The sequence below is a fragment of the Rhinatrema bivittatum genome, chromosome 2 (genome assembly GCF_901001135.1).
Source record: "Rhinatrema bivittatum chromosome 2, aRhiBiv1.1, whole genome shotgun sequence".
Classification (NCBI taxonomy): Eukaryota; Metazoa; Chordata; class Amphibia; order Gymnophiona; family Rhinatrematidae; genus Rhinatrema; species Rhinatrema bivittatum.
In genome coordinates this window covers 18,620,398-18,641,014 of record NC_042616.1, presented here as the reverse complement: position 1 = coordinate 18,641,014, position 20,617 = coordinate 18,620,398, and the positions used below count along the sequence as shown (strand labels likewise).

Below are 20,617 nucleotides of genomic sequence, written 5' to 3'. Positions count from 1 at the left end.
GGGAAGATGAAATTGCTCGGACACTGGGCTCCAACGGGAAAGCAATGCTGACTGAAGAGGTCTCATATGAGCAAAGGCCCAGGGAACCAGCTCCAAGGTAGAGGCCATTGAGCCAAGGGACCCGCAAGTAGTGGAAAACTCTGGGAAGACTCTGAGCTAGCAGTTCCCGAACCTGTCCTTGCAGCTTGACAATGCGCTCCTCGGTGAGAAAAACCCTGCTGAGATGAGTGTCGAACAGGGCTCCTAGGAACTCCAAGGACTGGGAGGGAATCAATTGGCTCTTGGCCAAATTGACCTCCCAACCCAGCGACTTCAGCAGTTGAAGAATCCGGTCCACTGCCGCGCGACAAAGAGACTCCAACTTTGGCTCATTCGGGCAATCATCCACATAGCGATGGACCAACAAGCTTTCCTTCTGAAGCTCCGCTGCCACCACCACCATGACTTTGGTAAAGGTCCTTGGTGTCGTGGCTAGCCCGAAAGGAAAAGCGCAGAACTGAAAATGGTGACCCACTATGGAAAACCTGAGGAATTTCTGGTGAGCAGTCCGGATTCCGATGTGCAAATACGCTTCTGTGAGATCCAGCGATGCTAGATACTCTCCCTTGCGTACTTTCGCAATGATGGACCACAGAGTCTCCATGCGAAAGAGGGGTACTCGAAGACATCTGTTGACCCTCTTCAAATCTAGGATGGGCGGAACATGCCTTCCTTCTTGGGCACCATGAAGTAGATGGAATAGCGGCCCCTTTGCTGCTCCGCTGGCATAACTGGAACAATGGCTTTGAGATCGAATAGATGGCACAAAGTGTCCCCTACCACCTGACGTTTCCCCTTGTACGAACACAGGGAAATGAGAAAGCAGTCTCGAGGGCACCAAGCAAAATCTAAAGCGTAACCATGTATTATCACGTTGAGGACCCACTGGTCCGATGTCAGTTTGGCCCACTCCTCGTAAAACAGAGACAACCTGCCTCCCACACGAAGGAATGGACCGGCCTTGCCTCGTTGCGCTGACTTAATTCCTCCTGTGGCTTGGGAGGTCCCAGATCTGCCAAACCGATGCCCACGAAAGGACTGGGACCAGGACTGTTGTCTGCCTACATTCTGTCGAGATGAAGAGCCCGCCAAGCGGGAGGATCAAAATCTCCGATTTCCCCGAGAACAAGACGAAGGAAAACTTCTCGGCTTAGGCTTATACTCTGGAAGATGATGCACCTTGTTCTCTCCCAAGGATTGAATCATATCCTCTTCTCTCTTTTTTTTTTAAAGGAACCCTAAGCTATCCCTGCTTTTTCCTTGCTTATTATTATTATTTTCATTTTTTAAACTAACTACAGACTGTAGGGTTGAGCACCTCCACCATCTGCTGGAGACAGAGAAATACTGAAGGACTGTAGTTGGCACCTCAGGGTATAGGGCAGAGTCAGTCAAAACTTCTCTGTCTTCATCTGCTGGTGGGAAGGCAAAACCCAGGAGTCTGGACTGATCCGGGTACGTACAGGGAAACCGAATATCTTCCTCGACCCTGTTCATCCCGTGCTGCAGCCTTAGCACGTGTCCCGCACTGCTGCCCGCTTGACAGGTGACGTGCAGTGGGACACCACAAAGGCTTCCTTGATAGGGTGTGAAAATTCTAAGGCATAGCCGTCCCTTATCACTTCCAGAACCCACTGATTGGAAGTGATTCTGATCCATGCCTCGTAAAAAGGGGACAACCTTCCAACACCTTCCAGGGAGGAATGGACCAACCGGTCTCATTGGCTGGATTTAGCACCTCTGGCACCCTATCTGGCATTGTCTCTGACCGGTCTACGTGTCCCTCGAAAGAACTGCTGACTTCCTGAACCCTCCTTCTGAGTGGGTCCGGAAGAACTCTTGCTGGAGTAAAATCTCCTCAACTCCCAAAAGCAAGCACTTGGTGGAAAGGTCTTCATGCTCGCTTTCTTATTGTTGGGCAATTTGTTCCCTTTAGATTCCACCAAATGCTTAATCAGCTTCTCCTCAAACAACAACTTTCCTCTGAAGGGGAGATTGCAAAGCTGTGCTTTTGACCACACATCTACTGACCAATTATGCAACCACAGGAGTCTTCGAGCGGCTACCGCGGACACCTGGCTGACATCCAAACCATATCATACAGGGCATCTGATACAAAGGCCACTCCCGACTCCAACCGAGCCTCCAGGCTGGAATCAGCAGAGGTCCCCAATGTCTTCTCCTGTGCCTTCTGCACCCAGCTCAAATAAGCTCTCTGCATTAGGCTAGAACAGAGACCGCAGCTCTAAGACCTCAAACAGCCTCTTTAGCAAGATCTCTAGCTTCTGGTCCTGGACTTCTTTTAGAGCCGCTGACTCTGCCATGGGAACAGTTGTCTTCTTGGTCACAGCTGACACCACCGCATCCACCTTCAGAAGCTTCCAAACCTCGAAAGTGTCCTCCGGCAAGGGATACAACCTGCCATAGCCCTGGCCACTTTTAGACCTGCCTCAGGAAAATCCACTCCCAATTAGCTTCTTCACTTTCTTCAGTAATGGGAAAGCCTTTGGCGGTCCACGCAGCCCATCCAATACTGGGTTCACACCCTCTTTGTTTGAATCTTCTTGCGTGACCTTGATCCCCAATTCTTCCTGAACCTGAGGGATGAGAGGCCGCAACTCCTCCTTATGGAACAATCTCACCACCCTAAGGTCAACTGCTTCTGGGTCACTGCCCATCGGGCCAGTAGCAGGATCCGAGCTCGGAACGGTACCCTGGTCATTTCGCAAATTCTCCTGAGGAGCTTCTCCCTCCAAATCTTCTGATGAATTCTCCTCCACTCCCGACGGTCCCAGACCCAGCAGGCGAAGAATGCCCCTCCCGACCTGGGAGGTGCCTCAGCTCAGGGCTTCTTAGCCGAGCTTTGGGACTTCTATAGTGGCTGACCGCTTATCCGCTGCTTCCTTCTTAGTGAGATAGGCCTCATGCAGCACTAACAAAAGTTCTGTGCAAAACCCATCAGGCTCACTGTCTTCCTTATCCGCCAGGTCCTCTCCTGGCTCCCCTGCCACTTCACTATCTTCTCCAGACCTTGTTGCACTGGAGAAAGCGGGAGAAGGGGAGTCTCTGAACTGCCTATTCATTCCAGGCCTCCTGCTACATGGAGGCAAAATGGCCGCTGTCTCCTTCAAGCCCCCTGGGGTCTCCTGGATGGGGCCTGCAGACCGTGTGCTGAGTCCACCTGCTGAGCCCTCTGTCGAGGCCCCCTTCACCTGCAGAGGCACAGCCGGCGCATAGCAGAGCTACACTGAGACACGATCGCCTCAGTCCACAGGACCAACAAACTATCCCGCACACCGTGGGAGACTCCATGAAGTGTGTCGCAGCCTGTGGCCAAAAATAGTCCCGAACGGGAGGAAAAAAAACTCCGACGCTGCTGCTGGCGCTGTTCCAGCCTTGGGTCCTGAAATCAAGCAGCGCATGCTTCCCTTCTCACCCACCGATGCTTAGCCGACCGCAGACTGAGCCTGCACTTGCCACCGAGTAACCGAGATAGAAAAAACAAAGAGAAGATATACTTTCCTGCTTCTGGGTGCTCCTGGCTAGTCCAGTTGACAAGGCATATGAGAAGGTCTCAGTGTGAGTGAGGGAACCAGGACCCCTGGATTTCCCTTTCCCCTGGAAGTTAAGGGTAGAGCCGGGCTAGGGATTGCTACCCCCCCCCCATCTTGCGAAGCTCAACCAGAAGGATGGCCCAGGAAGGAACCTAACACCTCTGAGAGCAGCAGTCTTTGCTGCTTCTTTCTTCTCTTTTCCTAACTAGCTACTCTTTTTTTTTTTTTTTTTAATTAACTACATTCACACTGCAGGTTTGCATCTCCACCATCTGCTGGAGACAGAGAAATACTGAGGGACTGCAGGTGGCACTCTCGGTTATGTAGCCCTGCATGAAAAGTGTTTTTATTCTCTGCCTTCATCTTCTGGTAGGATTGCTAAACCCACTTGTCTGACTGATGTGGGGTATGAACAGGAACTGCTTTTCTCCAGCACTCCCCAAGGTAATAGGGCAGAAGGGGGGGAAGCTAGGAGGTGAACATCTCGTGGTGGGGCCCAGCTTAGCCATTCTTATATTCTTAAACTTTTATTCTCCTTAAGAATATGAGATTCTCATCTGAGAAACTGTGACTTAGAAACCCTTCTGCATTTCTTCAGCAGTGCTGCCAACTCCAATGTCATCGGCTTGCGCCCTCCGTGTGAAGCTCCCCTGAGTGATGTCATCAGCCTTCGCCCTCCGTCTAAAGCTTCCCTGAGTGATGTCATCAGTCTGCGCCCTCCGTCTGAAGCTCCATTGAGAGATTTCATCTGTGTGAGCCTCCCTCTGAATGATGTCATCAGCCTGCGCCCTCAGTGTGAAACTCCCCCCTGATGATGTCATCATGGAACGCCCTCAGTGTGAGCCTCCCTCTGAATGATGTCATCAGTCTGCGCCCGGCAGGAGGCGGAGCTGCTGCTCTGCCCAGTTCCATGGAAGTCACATCCCGGAGGAAGGAGCACGTGCTCTCTCCCCGAGCTCTGCTTCTCAGCTTTCCCCTTCCCCTGTAACAGCAGGAGGGAAACACTCAGCACTTCCCCAGCCCGAGAAAGAGCCCCCAATTCATTCCTAATCCTGAAAGCAGCAACAGAAGAGAGGAAAATGCCTGCAGGAGCTGCTGCTCAGGTAGGACATTGCCCCCACCTTCCTGTCCTTTCTATATAAACACTAACAGGATGATGCAGAAATCTGGGCGCTGGGTTTTAGTGCACATTTTAGTGACAAGATTAATTTTTAAAACTCCTGATGCAGTAAGTTAAAAACACTTAAAAGCTTTAAAATGTTCATTTGGAGGTACTGCTTTATGCAGCTATCCTGAGGCTGTTTCCCTCAATTACCCAGATAGTTTTGACTAACACTTCAATCCTGCCCTCTCTATGCAAACATTGTTGCGGTTTCTATCCTGGGGCAGTGCAGAGTCAGCACTGACTTTAAGGAGAGCCCAAGCAGACCTGAGGCACAGAAAAGGCACATAGGGAGTGTCCTGAGTTTAAGGAGACAGATCAGGAGTGACACAAAGTAAAACATGGTGTGCCAGGTTCTGTGGGTAACTGGTTTCCAGTTACTATTGTCCTGCTCAGGGTCTGTGAGCTTTGTGACTGTGATTTATTTACACCCAGAAACCTCTCCCCCTGCCCCGCTGAGTCCCAGCACTGGGAGGTCTCCTGATGCAGAAGGTGCTGAGTGTCTTTGATTTGTGTTTCAGGTCTCATTAACCTTTCAGGACATCGCTGTCTGTCTCTCCCAGGAGGAGTGGGAGTATTTAGAAGAATGGCAGAAGGAGCTTTACAAGGATGTGATGAAGGAGAATTATCAGACCCTCAGCTCACTGGGTAAGGAGGGACATTTTTTAAGAAATTCATATTTTTGGGAGGAGAGAACAGAATATTAATACATTCTTGAGTGAATGCCGGGTCTTCTGCTTCCTGACTCTGCTGAAGCTGGGGTGGGTAATTATGCAGGGGCAGCATTTATTGCCCCCAGGGAGGACAGGGAGTCAGGGTCATTACTCAGGGGTGACACCTAGTGGCTGAATACAGGGCCCGTGATTGCAGAATTACAGAACGTGCTTTGGTGATGCTCCCCCACAGCCCAGGACTATTGCTGCAATAAGCAGACTTCATGTTTTTGGGGAGATTTAAAATGGGGGGGGAAAAATTCCCTGGTAGTCGGGATTGAAGGCTCACAGCACCAGGCCCAACCCTGTTTCTGACAGAATTGGAAGTACAAAGGATCAGGGGAAAAGACTCAGGTCATAAAAAGAAAGAGTGGTCAACAATTTCTTAGTAATTGTAGTGAAGAGGGGGATGAGGATAAGTGAGGGAGAGGAGTGTAACAGGATAGAAAGGGAAAGTATTAGTAATTATAGTGAGGGAGAGGAGGGGATGGGGATAAATGACAGAGGGGAGTATTTCTTAGTAGTTCTAGTGAGGAGGAGGAAATGAAGAGATGAGTTTGTGATGCGGATGGTGAAGGACAGACAGACCTACTCCTGACAGATGAATTTGGTGCGTGAGCTTTTCAGACCCCAGAGGTCCTTTCTTCAGGGGGTGCACGGAGTCTCTGGAGACCCTGACCCCTGTAGAATTGCTGTGAGGCTGAAAGGCCGAGATCTGCATTCAGGAGCTGCTTAGTTCCTGTGGGAGCCCTGCTGTGTAATTGTACAGTTTCTGAGGAGGATACGGAGAATCTGCTCTATTCCCTGGTTAATGTTCCTCTCCCAGGCCTTCACTGCCCTCTCAGTAAAGAAATATTTCCTGCTGTTTCCTCTGAGCCTCCCTCCTTCCTCCTCTGTGCTGGGAGCCTTTTTCTATAGAAACTGCCCCATTCTGGTGCACCGGTGCAGCCCTCCAGGTATTTGAATGTCTCTATCAATGCATCTTTCCCTTCCGTACAATCCTTCTCCTGAAATTATCACTGAGTGACTGTGAGAAACCTAATGCAGTGCTCTTACCCCAGGAACAGGCTCCCCGACCATCACCCCTGAGATTATCTCCCGCATTGAACGAGGGGAAGAGCCGTACATCAGGGAGGAGCCGGGGTCAGAGGAAGGAGGAGCTGGGAAAAGCAGCTGCTCAGGTGAGTGCAGGAATAAGAGGGAGCGGGGTAAAACTGCTGAGCTGAGGAGTGGAAGGAGCAGCTGGGAAGTGAGGAGACCCCTCACAAGCTCCTCTGCAGATCTCTTTACTCTCTCACAGGGTTTCTGTGGCAGGCATTGCTTGTGTCTGTGTTATTTTCTCACAGTCACATCCTGTGATGCTGTACCAGCGTCCTTGACTTACTAAGGGGGCCGAGGTCAGAGCAGTCTGGACGCCTGACCTTTTCTGTACAGGATAATTGTATTATTTACAGTACAAGGGAAAACAGGCAGGAAAAGATCTGCTTAGCTTAGCTTTAGATCAAAAGGTGCAGCAATCACAAATAGACAGCCTTCACCTAGGAGCTGCCTGTTCCTCTTCCCAGGGCCTCTCTGCTCCTCCCTGGGCCTGATCCTTTATTCTTCTCCCCAGGGAAATGCTCTGTGCCTTGGCTTCCCCTCCTGGGTGTCCCTTAAGGAGGATCGGGTTAGATCGCTGAAGCTCGTCCTTTAAGGTATTCTGAGGGGTTCTCCTATAACCCCTTCACTTGCCCTCCTCCTACCAGGGGCCCCCTCCCATCTCCGTTCCTATTTTTTTTCCTGCCCTGAACTCTGGCTCTCCATTTCTTCTTCTAACAGAGGATAGCGCCGGGATGCAAATCCCTAAATCAGGGAGTGATTCCCCTCTAACACCTGTACTTGCCCCCGGCCAAACTTACTGGAGCCTTCATCCACTGGGGCTCGCTTAACTTTTTCTGTTTTCCCTCCCCCACACATCCTGGGGAAGCAGTTAAGGGTACATTGGGTGCTCACCGGCCCTCACTCCTTTTAGTAAGGACCTCTGGGTGCCTTCCCTCGGCAGTGTTGCCATCGGGTTTTGGGTGTTGTCTCATCCCCCATGTATAATTCTGGGCTTCTCCAAGGAGAGATCTCTGGAAAGGACTCTTCCTCAGATACCGAGTTGGTTGGTATAAGGTTAAACTGGACCCAAAAAGTCTCAAAGTCTGGGACATGGGGTCCCTGGATGACAGGGTATGAGAGCCACTTCAAGGATTGCTTGCCTGCGGATCTCTTCAGTGTAGGCACTGCCTTTGGTCTCCCTGTATGCAAGCTGGAGTCACCGGAAGTTCAGAGGCAGTCTGATCTCACTTTACCAGCCCCCTCTGAATGAGGGATTTTTCACTTCCAGAATCTACCCGGGCCTGCACGGGGACCCCATGCAACTCAGTTAGGTCCACAAAAGTAGCAAGTTGAGGGTGAAGGTATCCACCAGGGTACAAACGGGGAGTGTCATGAAGTTGCCATCTCTATCTTCTTCCCAAGTCCCGGAACGTTCTTGGTTGAAGTGCCCCCCCTTTCTCCCTATTTGAAACATGCGGTGCGCCTAATTCCCATGGCCGGGCCTTGTCTTGAGTTTGTGGTGGACGCTTTGCTCCCTGACTGTGACCGTCTCTCTCGCACCCTGGTGTTCTCCGGCATTGACTGTGCTTGGTAGAAGTTGTCGGCAGCTTCTAGGGTGGTTTCAAGGGTAAGCTTCGAATGCCGGCATATTCACTGCCACACAGAGGGGGGTGCAAACTATCTGAAAACTGCTCCAGGAGAATCATGTGATGAAACACGGCTCGATGGGCTTTCCTCACTTACCCCAATGCACCCCACATGGAGCAGGAGACCACTCCCTGCTGCCAAGGCCATGGCTCACGCGCTGGCATGATGCCCAGGCCCCGCCGTCATCCTCCTTCCTGCCCTCTCAAGACCTGCACACCTACTCTTAAATGAGCCATGGTGGGAATCCTGTCCCAGGCGCCCAGTGATGATATCAGCCATTGTTGGTATTTAAGGCCATTTCTTAGCGTGTAGCCAAATAGACTCGGGACCAATGAGTTTTGTGCTCCCCTGCTAGCAGATGGAGACAGTCAGGTTTCAAAGCTGACCTCACCCTAGATACCCCCTGCAGTGACCTCAGCCATCCAGTATCTCTCCGTCTCCCAGCAGATGTGGATTGTGCCTTCCCTATTGGGAACACAGTACTCTTTAGAAGAGGAAACTTTACATTGGAGAAAGATCGAGCCCCGCTCTCCTGTGGTGATACCTAAAGGTCCCTCTCCCAGGTGAGAATTCCTGAGGTGATTTCCGAGATCCCTCAGAGGTTGCCTTGGTCCGGTAGCGGTTCCCAGCATGGACTTTGCTGCTGAAGCAGCTGAAAGGCAGTGGGTGCAGGAAGCCGAGCGTGGCGGAGAACGCCTAAGCCCTCTCACCCCTCAGCTGGAGACCATCTCCATTTAAATCTTTTAAAAAAGATCTTAAAGATTGGCTACTCTCACAATCGTACAATGGCTGCTCACCCAATGACAACTGAACATAATCTTTTTCACATCCACCTTCACATTCCTTTTTTATGCCAGTAATCCCCTCCTTCTGTCTTTCGTCCTGTCTTGCAGAAACCTCTCTTCTCTCTAACGGTTTCAACCGTCTACTTCAAGTGTTGCTTACACTCATAACTTTTGTTCTATGAATGGTTCAATGTATTTATTGACTTTAAGTTAATGTTCTGATTCATTCTCTGTCACACTGTTATGAAGTTAAATGTAACTGGTTTGTTATAATGTAAACCGGAGTGAAGGCTATATCAGCTGTACCTCGGTATATAAACAAATGCTAAATAAATAAATAAATAAATCTCTGTGCTCAGCCAGTAAGCGCTGAGCCCGGGTAAGTAGAGAAGAACTCCTCCGATTCAGAGACGTGGAAGGGCTCCAGTAAGTCTTTCCTTTGGTCTCTTGCTCAGTGCGCTGTACCGATGACGTTCCCGATCCCATTGGGGCAAGGGAAGGGGGTTTCCGAGCGGGTTGAGTTGCCCCCCGATCGGCCAGGCCCCGCTTCAGAATCGGTGGGCACTCCACGTGGCAGAACGTGGCAGCGCCATCTTGCTCGCGATTTGATACGGTGCCATTTCCCCCTCATTGACCGTTGGTACATGCGAAGCGGGCCGGCCCTGTTGTGCTCGTACCTGCGTGCGTACATTCGCGCACAACCGGATGCTTATACTTAAGCGCATCAGGGCGGATTTCTACGCGCTCGAGCTCAGGCGCTAACTGGCTGAACACACAAGCTACAGTGAACTACGGCTCCGGCAACAAAGAAGCCCAAGCGCCCCTCTCTGCCGCCTGCCATATTAGGGCTGCGCAGCCTGACCTGGATCCTTCCTGTGTCAGCTCTGTGAGGAAGCCCAGGGAGGGCTGGACTCTCAGAACTTCTCCCAGTCGCAGGATGGGTCAGCCAGGACCTTATCTGTTAGCGCCCGGATCTGAGCAGTCCCGGGGCTGCGTCCTCCTTGGGAGAGGGCAGGTCAGGGGTGCTTACCCCAGTTCCTCCTGGGCTAGGCATGGACCCAGCAACCTTTTCCTGGATGGAATTCTTTCAGGGCCTTCAAACCTTTGTTCAGGTGCAGTCGGCTGCTGCCCCTGCCCGGTCTGGGAAGGCCTCTTCCTCCCAGCCCTATCCGCAGGCTTACCAAGGGTATCCCTGACAGGGATCCAGACCCCACGGATGACGATGGGGATGCAGTCTCAGTGGAGGACAGGGAAATCCTTCCAGGCCTGGAGCCGTACCGGCCCATGCTATGATCTTTCCACAGAGATGAATTGCCAGCCCTGGCCTCCCAGACCCTGTGTCGGAACCAAAGAGGAGTCCCATCCTGGTGTCTCTACGGAAAGCCTCTTGCTATTTCCTGATTCTGGAAGCCATCCAGGAGGTGATTGACCTGGAGTGGGACACCCCGGAAGCCAGTTTTAAAGGAGGTTGGGCCTTGGAGGCTTTTTACCCTCAGAACCCGGTGGCCAAAGAACACTTGCGTTTCCCGAAAGTGGACGCCCTGCTCTGCGCTGTCTCGAAGCGAACAACTAACCCAGTAGAAGGAGGAGCAGCCTTGAAGGATGCACAAGGTAGGCAGTTGGAGTCCATCCTTAAGCAAGCCTTTGACATGACAGCAATGACACTACAGATCGCTTCCTGTTGTGCCCTGGTGGCTCGTTCGTGTCTGCTTCTCGAGAGAGAGAGAGAGGCAGATAGCTCAGGGGCACATCCCAGAGAGGCGATGGAGCCTGCCGCGGCCTTCCTAGCGGATGCAAGCTCTGATCTGGTACGTACCTCAGCCAGAGGAGTAGCCTCAGTGGTGGCGGCCAGAAGACAGCTATGGCTGCAAAATTGGTCAGCGGATGCAACCTCTAAGATAAACCTCACAAAGATGCCTTTTAAAGGATCCCTTCTGTTCAGAAACGAATTGGAAAAGCTAGCCAATAAGTGGGGTGAATCTCCAGTGCCTCGGCTACTGGAAGATAAGAAAAAGAGGTCACAGCGCCCCTCACCTATGAGGGGTCGAGCCAGGAGCTCCCAGCGCTTCTGGCTCTACAGAAACTCGTCATTTCAGACACCTCGGCCCTCGGGAAGGTCTCAGTCCTATCGGAGTCGACAATCAAAAAGAGGAACTGGTTCGGGGTCAGGCTCGACTCGAACTTCCCAATGAAGTTTGGCCACCCATCCATGGGATGAGGAGATAGGGGGCCAACTATCTCTCTTCTATCAGAGGTGGGTCAAGATCACGTCTGACAAATGGGTACTGGACATCATACGAGAAGGATACGCTCTGGAAGTTTGCAGCATCCCTCAGGACAGGTTCATGATTTCACCTTGCACACTCCCAGCACAAGAAACTGGCAGTGGAATCCACGTTGATAAGGCTCCTCAGTTTGAGGGCTATAACCCCGGTACCTAGACCCCAGGAAAATATGGGACGTTATTCCATCTATTTCATCGTACCTAAGAAAGAGGGGTTCATTTTGCACCCCATCCTGGAACTCAAGAGCGTCAATCGCAACTGCCCTCAGAACGTTCTTCAAAATTATGGTGGTCGTGGCGGCGGCACTGAGGAAACAAGGGATCCTGGTGCATCCTTACTTAGATGAGTGGCTGATCCGGGCGAAGTCATTGGAAGAGAGCCTCCAGGTGACCAGCAGGGTCAGGTCCCAGCTTCAGGAACTCCGTTGGGTCGTGAACATGGACAAGAGCAACTCAAGCCCTCCCAGTCCTTAGAGTACCTGGGAGTCCAGTTCGACACCAAGCAGGACAAGGTCTTCCTCCCTCCCTTGAGGATAAGGAAACTTATGTGCCAAGTGTGTTGCTTGATGAACACAATGCGCCCCAGGGTGTGGAGCTATCTCCAGGTCCTCAGCCTGATGGCATCAACCCTGGAGGTAGTACAATGAGCGAGGGCACACATGCGGCAGCTCTAGCGCTCCCTGCTGTCACGTTGGAACCCACTGTCTCAAGACTACTCAATCGCCTCCACCTACCAATGGAAGTGTGTTCTCGGCTCTAGTGGTGGCTACAGGAAATGCATCTAAACAAGACTGTAAACCTGTCCCCACCAAACTGGCTAGTCCTCATGACGGACGAGAGCCTCTTGGGATGGGGAGCTCACTGTCAGGAATTGACAACCTGGGGCGAAGGACCAAGGAAGAGGCGCACTGGAACATAAACCACCTGGAAGCCTGAGCTGTCAGATTAGCGTGTCTGCAATTCAGCCACAGGCTCCAGGGACAAGCAGCCCACGTGATGTCTGACAACGCAACAATGATAGCCTACATCAACTGCCAGAGAGGAACCAAAAGCTACCAAGTATCTCTGGAGATAGACCCCCTTATAGGAATGGGTGAAGTTAAATCTACAAGGGATCTCAGCCTCCCACATCATGGGAAAAGACAATGTCAGAGCAGACTTTCTCAGCAGGGAGAGTCTGGATCCAGGGGAATGGGTGTTGTTGGCCAGAGCCTCACAGCATCTAGTAGATCGCTGGGGCCTCCCATCCATCGACCTACTGGCCACATCTCACAATGCGAAGGTCCCTCGATTCTTTAGTCGCAGAAGAGATCAGTGCTCCCAAGGGATTGACGCCCTTGTCCAGATCTGGCCAGAGGAGAACTTATTATACGCCTTCCTTCTGTGGCCTCTGCTGGGCATGGTCATTCACAAGATTGAACGCCACAGAGGATCAGTCCTTCTAGTGGCCCTGGATTGGCCCAGACGCCCGTGGTATGCAGACATGTGGAGGCTTCTGGTGGAAACCTCCCTATGCCTCCCCCTGCACAGGGACCTTCTCCAACAAGGTCCGATCCTTCATGAGGACCCAACTCTGTTTTGTCTTACGGTCTGGCCCTTGAGAGGGCTCGCCTGATGAAGCGGGGATATTCAGCAGCTGTGTTTGCCATCTTGCTCCAGGGACGGCAAGGAAATGGACTGATTCAAATGAAATTCCTAGACCACCTTAGGCAAGAAGGATGGAACTGTACGCAGCTGTAATGCTCCTGGAGTCATGTGAAGGAATGGCTCCCGGCAAGACAAGGCCTGCAGCTCGGAAATGCAACACGCAGAACATATAGCCACCAGGAGCACTGTCTTCAAGATCTATAACCGCAAGGAAAGGCTATACAGTGGTGGAAATGTAGGACACGTCAGGCCAGCACCAAATTAAGACTCCACAATGAAACCGGAGACCTCCAGGGAGGCCGAATATGCTTCACTCCCTTCAAAAAACGGGCCACATCAGGATGAAATGATAAGGAATCACCATTCACCGGGCCTCTGGAACAGGCAAGAGCCGCAACCTGTACCTTTAAGGAATTATGGGCCAATCCTTTATTCCACCCATCCTGCAAAAATTCCAGAATGAGCGGGATCTTAACTGAACAAGGAAGAACCCTGCAATCCTCACACCGTGACTCCAACACTCTCTCCCGACCTGCGCATAGGCCAAGGAAATGGAGACTTTCGAGCGCCGAGCAAGGTGCATCGCGGCAGAATACCCACACTTCAACAGGCGAGCCCTCGCAAGGGCCAAACGGGTCCTCATGAAGAAGCGGCCCCTGCTGCAACAGATCATTGTGCAGTGGAAGACAAAGCGGGTTCTCCACCAGGAGTCTTTGTAGATCTGCATACCTCGGTCACCTGGACCACAATCCGGTGCCACCACGAATACCAGGCCCCTGGTATTGTGCGGTATCTGGAGGTTTCTGAACCTTTCCGAAAGACGGATCGCCTGCTTGTCCTTCATGGTGGAAGGAAGCAGGGCGAACCAGCTTTGCAGGCTACTGTAGCTCGCTGGATTAAAGAGATAGTCACGGCCGCATATGTAGATGTTGGAAAGCCATTGCCTACTCAGATTAAGGCTCATTCCACTAGGACTCGGGCAGTGTCATGGGCGGAGGTTAGACTGTTGTCTCCTGATGACATTTGCCGAGCTGCGACGTGGTCCTCCTTACACACCTTTTCCAGGTTTTATCTTCTGGATGTGCAGACCCGGGAGGAAGCAGCCTTTGCACCTCCAGTGTTGACTGGACCGCGGGCAGCCTCCCACCCTGTTCGGGAGTAGCTTTGGTACATCCCAGTGGTTCTGAATCCATCTGTCTACACGCGAGGAAAGGAGAAATGACTACTTACTTGATAATTTTGTTTTCCTTAGTGTAGAGAGATGGACTCAGCTTCCTGCCCTCGGCTGCCACATGAGTGTGTCCGTAGTCCTCCTGTGGGGCTCTGGGTCCCAAGGGAGTACTGGTCAGTGTTCATCCAGTCCCTAGCTTGGGGTACCTAGGATCTTATGTGAGATCAGTGTTTATTGTTGGTTGAGAACAGTTATGGTTCTGTGTTTAATCAAGTTTTCTGCCAGTCTGTCCACAGTTGCTTTTGTAGAGAATACTGACAGGCTAGGATCACTGCAGGGTTATATATACTGTGACGTTAACTTGCTTCGTCCCCATCTGCTGGCAGGGGAGCATAACCCACTGGTCCTGAGTCCATCTGTCTACCAAGGAAAACCAAATTATCAGGTAAGTAGTAATTTCTCCATAACAAAAACAGAGCACTTACCAAAAGGAATAAATATTCCAGCTCCCAAACCTTTCCCCCGTCCCGTTTCTCACTCTCCTGAAAAGACACAAACGGGACAAAGTGTAACCCAGGCAGCCGTCAGCACCAGAGCCTTCTGATCTTGGTGACCGGAGCCTCCAGCAGGTCGATAGCCCCAAAACCTTGAGGGTCTGACTCCACTCCCAGGTGCCCTGTAACTTCCTGCTTATGAGTACCAGCAGCTAAGATCAGAGATTTATTCACATTTTCCTGTCCCTCACTCCTGTGCTGTTTCTCCACCTCCTGTACTGTAGTCTCAGGTCTCAAGGTCGGGTTATTCCAGTGAGTGCCAAGGCTCTTGGGAGCTGAGTTCAGATCCAGGCTTGGGACGGACCACATTCACAGTCCTCATCCTCGCCTTGATAACTTTTACTCCGATAGCAGGATAGGTGACAGAATCTCCTGGAATAAGTCTCCCTCATTGTTTTACAAACCACAGCGAATTGATCTCTCCTGTTCTGTGCAGTATGAAGGGTCGGGGTCCTCAGATCCTCTTTGTCTTTTCCCTGTGTGATTTGGGCTTACAGAGTCCCTTTAAGCCTTTCCCTTTCACCTGCTGCTCTCTGCTGTTTTGTAGTCTCTCTCTTTTAGGGGGTTCAGGGGACCATCAGTCAAATCCTTCTCCTCTCCTGCTCTCGTTGGGTTCTTTTCATAGCTACGATTCTTGCTGTCCCCTTCAGTGAAGCATTCCCCAAGTGATATTCACCTTTCCGCTATCAGAAACTGATGCGGATCTGTGTTTGGAAAATGCTCTGCTTCAGGGGTGCGCGTCAGGTTATGATAGTGGATTACTGAATAGCACTTGGGCAATGTTTCATTGAAGGAGATGGTAAGATGTCCCAGCTATGACATTCCAAAAGAAAGTAATTTAAAATTAAGAAGTGCTCACTGTTGTCCATTATTGAAAGCACATTCAGGTCAGGTCAATGATCATAGTGAAGCACCGATTGATTTTCAAGGTTAACAGTTGGCTGTGCATGAAGACCTGATTAATAATTTGAACTGAGTGCTGGACATCACATGGCTATTTAAAAATAGTTTGGGTTTGCAAAGTGGTTTTTGTTATGTGTGAGTTATATAAAACAACATGCTGAGAGACTTTATACACCTGACTGTGTTGAGATGTTCAGTCCTCAGCTTTATCCTCCTCTGAGAACCACTGATGTGCTCTGATTCATCCCAGAATGCTACAGAAAAGAGGTTACACCCCTGATCCCTCTGAGCAATGTTAATGTTGAGAAAACCCTGACTGTTATCTGATCAAGTTTTCCTCAGATCAAATAATGTCGATCCTTTATTTTCTTATCCAGAGCTTGATGAGACCAAGAGCAGACACGAGGAGACGCATCCTGAGGAACCCACTAAACATCTGGCAGTGACTAAGATTGTGTTGGAGAAAGATGGAGCGGATACCTGCCCCTGTTGTGACTGGGAGGAAAACTGCTGGAATCAGTGCAAGCCAGAGGAAAGGCTGAGACCCCTGGCAGGAGACTCCACTGAGAATGTGGCTCCCTGTGAGCAAAGTACACAACACCTGAGAGAACAGGCTGGGATGAGACTCTATTCAGGCAGTCAATGTGCAAGTAAAGTAATAAAAGTTCACCAGAAGATTCATACAAGAGAGAAATTATTTCCAAGTAGAGAATGTAATAAAAGCTTCATTTATTCATCACAACTGAAAATGCACCAGAAGATCCATGCAGGAGAAAAGCAATTTACAGGTATGGACTATGATAAAATCTTCAGTTGGAAATCAAAAATGAAAAAGCATCAAAGGATGCACACAGGAGAGAAACAATTTACATGCACTGAGTGTGATAAATGCTTCATTAGCGAATCATACTTGAAAATACATGGAAGGATCCATGCAGGAGAGGAACCATTTACATGCACTGAGTATGATGAAAGCTTCCGTTCAAAACATGAACTGAAAACACATGAAACTACCCATACAGGACAGAGATCATTTACATGCCCCAAGTGTGATCAAAGCTTCAGTAGAAAATCAAAACTGAAAATGCATGAAAAGATCCATATGGTAGAGAAACCATTTAAATGCACTGTGTGTGTTAACAGTTTCAGCAGGAAATGTAAACTGAAAATTCATAAAAGGATGCACACCGGAAAGAATCCATTTACATGCAATGAGCATGATCCAAGCTGCAAGTGTAAATCAGAGCTGAAAATCCATGAAAGAAACCACATTGAAGAGAAACCATTTACATGCAATGATTGTGAAAAAAGCTTCAGGTATAAATCAGAGTTGAAAAGCCATGAAAGGATCCACACAGGAGAGAAACCATTTACATGCAGTGAGTGTGATAAAAGCTTCAGGAGTAAAGGAGAGGTGAAAAGCCATGAAAGAGTCCACACAGGCGAGAAACCATTTACATGCTCTGAGTGCGATAAAAGCTTCATTAGCAAATCTTATTTGAAAATACATGAAAGGATCCATACAGGTGAGAAACCATTTTTGTGCACTCAGTGTGATAAAAGCTTCCGTTCAAAACCTGAAATGAAAATGCATGTAAGAATCCACACAGGAGAGAAACCATTTACATGCACGGAGTGTGACAAAAGTTTTAGTAGAAAATCAAAACTGACCATGCATGAAAGGATCCACACAGGGGAGAGACCATTTACATGCATGGACTGTGATAAATGCTTCAGGTGTAAATCAGAACTGAAAAGCCATGAAAAGATCCATGTAGGAGAGAAACCATTTACATGTAATGAGTGTGAAAAAAGATTCAGGTTTAAATCAAGACTGAAAAGGCATGAAAAGATCCACACAGGAGAAAAACCATTTACATGCACTGAATGTGATAAAAGGTTCAGGAGTAAATCAGAGCTGAATAGTCATGAAAGGATCCACACAGGAGAGAAACCATTTATTTGCCTTGAATGTGTTAAAAGCTTTAGGTGTAAATCACAGCTGAAAATCCATGAAAGGATCCACACAGAAGAAAAATTATTTACGTGCACAGAGTGTGATAAAAGCTTCACCATGAAAGCACATTTGAAAAGCCATGAAAGGATCCACACAGGAGAGAAACCGTTTACCTGCAGGGAGTGTGATAAAAGCTTCAGTTGGAAATCAATTCTGAAAAGGCATGAAAGAATACACACTGGAGAGAATCCATTTACATATGAGTGTGATAAACGCTTCAGGAGTAAATCACATCTGAAAAGCCATGAAAGAGCCCACACAGGAGAGAATCCATTTACATGCACTGTGATAAAAGCTTCTGTTGGAAATCAATTCTGAAAAGGCATGAAGGGATCCACACTGGAGAGAATCCAGAAATATGAGGATGGACAACATGTCATCTCCAGTATTAAGGTCTAGCGAGGATTATTCCAGGGTGATTCCCTGTAACTGCTTTTTTTTGTCTGCATTAAACTGCTCAGTGCTCTCATTAATTACCTGGGTTATGGAATTTGCTTTGATCCTAGAGCAATCAGTCAGCTTCCAGAGGTATCTCACTTACTATTTGTCTATGATATGAAACTCTACAATTCTTGTGATGCTCACTTAGCAAAACTGACATCTCACTGACTGAAGATTGCAATATAAAGGAACTGGAGCAGGAAGGTGGAAAAATGCAGCAAAAAGTACTGAAGGACCTATTCTATAGCTCTACAGGAGTAATTAATTTCAGTAAGAACCACCTTCGGCTCTAGGGATGTGCAATCTCAGCATGCACTGGTTCTTATAAATAGTAAGAACCACCTTCAGCTCTAGGGATGTGCAGTCTCAGCACGCACTGGTTCTTATAAATAGTAAGAACCGCCTTCAGCTCTAGGGATGTGCAATCTCAGCACGCACTGGTTCTTATAAATAGTAAGAACCGCCTTCAGCTCTAGGGATGTGCAATCTCAGCACGCACTGGTTCTTATAAATAGTAAGAACCGCCTTCAGCTCTAGGGATGTGCAATCTCAGCACGCACTGGTTCTTATAAATAGTAAGAACCGCCTTCAGCTCTAGGGATGTGCAGTCTCAGCACGCACTGGTTCTTATAAATAGTAAGAACCGCCTTCAGCTCTAGGGATGTGCAGTCTCAGCACGCACTGGTTCTTATAAATAGTAAGAACCACCTTCAGTTCTAGGGATGTGCAATCTCAGCACGCACTGGTTCTTATAAATAGTAAGAACCGCCTTCAGCTCTAGGGATGTGCAATCTCAGCACGCACTGGTTCTTATAAATAGTAAGAACCACCTTCAGCTCTAGGGATGTGCAATCTCAGCACGCACTGGTTCTTATAAATTATCTGATGGGCATGGAGGAGTTTTCTGGTTTTTTCATCTAATTCTTTAAGATATTCATGAGGCCAGTCTTCTGTTCCAGAATTGTATAATAATGCAGGGATTGAAAGCTGCTTAATAGGTTGTATCTTATTTCGTGCTGTTCAGGCACTCGTCGAAATCAGCTTCACCCTCCTATAGTATTCTTACTGATCTTTTCTCTCAATACTTTATGCGGATTTTTCCACTTTCGTCTATATTTATATGCACTCTCCTGCTCCTGTCCCTTTATATTGCAATCTTCAATCAGGGAGATGTTTTCAGTTTGCTTGATTTTCCTGAGAAACTCTTCAGCACACGGAGTCTGTATATCTGCAGAACAAGAGAGAGCTTTAGCAGACATAATGTGCGCGTACAGAGCTGAAGCTGTGGTGCTCATGATCCATATCAGAAAAAGAAACATTGCCAGCGGGGAGAGCTAACAACCAGACCAAAGAGACTCATTGAAACCATTGGCCCCATGGTAAGACTGAAACTCAGACAGAGGAGAGAGAGCCTTTGGGAGCAGAAAAGCCACTAATATTGGGGCAAATGTGGGCCAAGTTGAAAAGAAACAGAACCAACTGTCATGATGCTGAGATAAGAGGAAACTGATAAGTGACGAGAGAAATTTTCTATATAAACAAGCAGAAAACTGAAGGAGCTCCAGCAGTGACTGTCAGATCATTTGTCCCTCCTTCCCGATACTCTGTCTTATTTTGCAGACTAATAAATGCTTCTAACCTGACTGAGTACCGCGTCTGTTTATCTGTAAATAAGGGGATAAGCATTGTAAGAAGCCTTCAAGTTGTGCTAAATGCTCATCACAAGAACTGTAGAGTTTAAATCATTGACAAATAGTAAATAGGAAACCTTCTGAGGGGATTGGTTGCTCTAGGATTAAAGCAAATTCCATAACCCAAGGAGTTAATGAGAGCACTCAGTGGGTTTAATGCCAGACAACACAAAAGCAGTAACAGGGAATCTCCCTGGAATATTCCCCGCTGGATCTTAATATTGGAGATGACAGGTTGTCCATCCTTATAATTCAAGTGCAGTGTGGTCTGTCACATAGTTTTCTTTTGTTGAATAAACCCTTCCTTAGCATCCAGACAGATGAATCCAGAACCAGTGGGTTGTGCACCACTAGCAGCAGATGCTATTCTGAGGTTTCAGTTATGCATACAGCTGGTCACAATGGCTTTATTCAGCATCAGCTGGTCTCTGCTTCCATAGGCTCCTCTCTTGTTACTTTTCTGTTCTGTTGCCAAGATGTTATTGGAATCAGTGCATCGATCACAGTGAACAGCGTATATGTTTAGGAAAGCAGGTTATTGGTGGATAGTTTTGGGGGGCATTATTTATTTCTGTCTTTGGCAGGAGAAATGTTCTTCCTGTTGTTTGCCATTGTGCAGTTAATTCCAACTTTCTGATCAATTGGTTTTTGCATTTGGCTAAATCTTGATGGAAAGATGTGAAACATTTGAGCCAGAAGTTGGGCACTTCCAATTTGGGGCTCATTTTATCCTGGTTGCCAGCTCAATCGTAACTTCAGGCCTTTCCACAGTGATGATGTTTGCCTCTTCCTTATTCCCCTTGATGCTGGGCAACCATTCTGTTTTTCTTTTATGCTCTACAATAGTGGTTCTCAACCTTTTTTTCTGTCGGGACACACCTGACAGATGGTTCTCACAGTTTGCATCCACAGGAACCCCCCTGACCCAC

General features: G+C 48.8%; 1 protein-coding gene across 1 annotated transcript; it reads left to right on the top strand.

The window, feature by feature from the left end:
* The first annotated feature begins 4,472 nt into the window (after nt 1-4,472).
* On the top strand, nt 4,473-19,767 carry LOC115083623 (oocyte zinc finger protein XlCOF6-like). The gene is made up of 4 exons (XM_029587544.1): nt 4,473-4,696; nt 5,277-5,403; nt 6,530-6,649; nt 15,917-19,767. The coding sequence occupies exons 1-4, from the start codon at nt 4,673-4,675 to the stop codon at nt 17,872-17,874; spliced, it is 2,229 nt and encodes a 742-aa protein (XP_029443404.1). The 5' UTR covers nt 4,473-4,672; the 3' UTR covers nt 17,875-19,767.
* The last annotated feature ends 850 nt before the right edge of the window (nt 19,768-20,617 follow it).

Excerpts from the sequence above, each read along its gene's own strand:
- LOC115083623 (XM_029587544.1), top strand. The coding sequence starts at position 4,673 with ATGCCTGCAGGAGCTGCTGCTCAG. Across the intron at positions 4,697-5,276 it reads CTGCAGGAGCTGCTGCTCAG|GTCTCATTAACCTTTCAGGA; the intron begins GTAGGACATTGC and ends TTTGTGTTTCAG. Across the intron at positions 6,650-15,916 it reads TGGGAAAAGCAGCTGCTCAG|AGCTTGATGAGACCAAGAGC; the intron begins GTGAGTGCAGGA and ends TTTCTTATCCAG.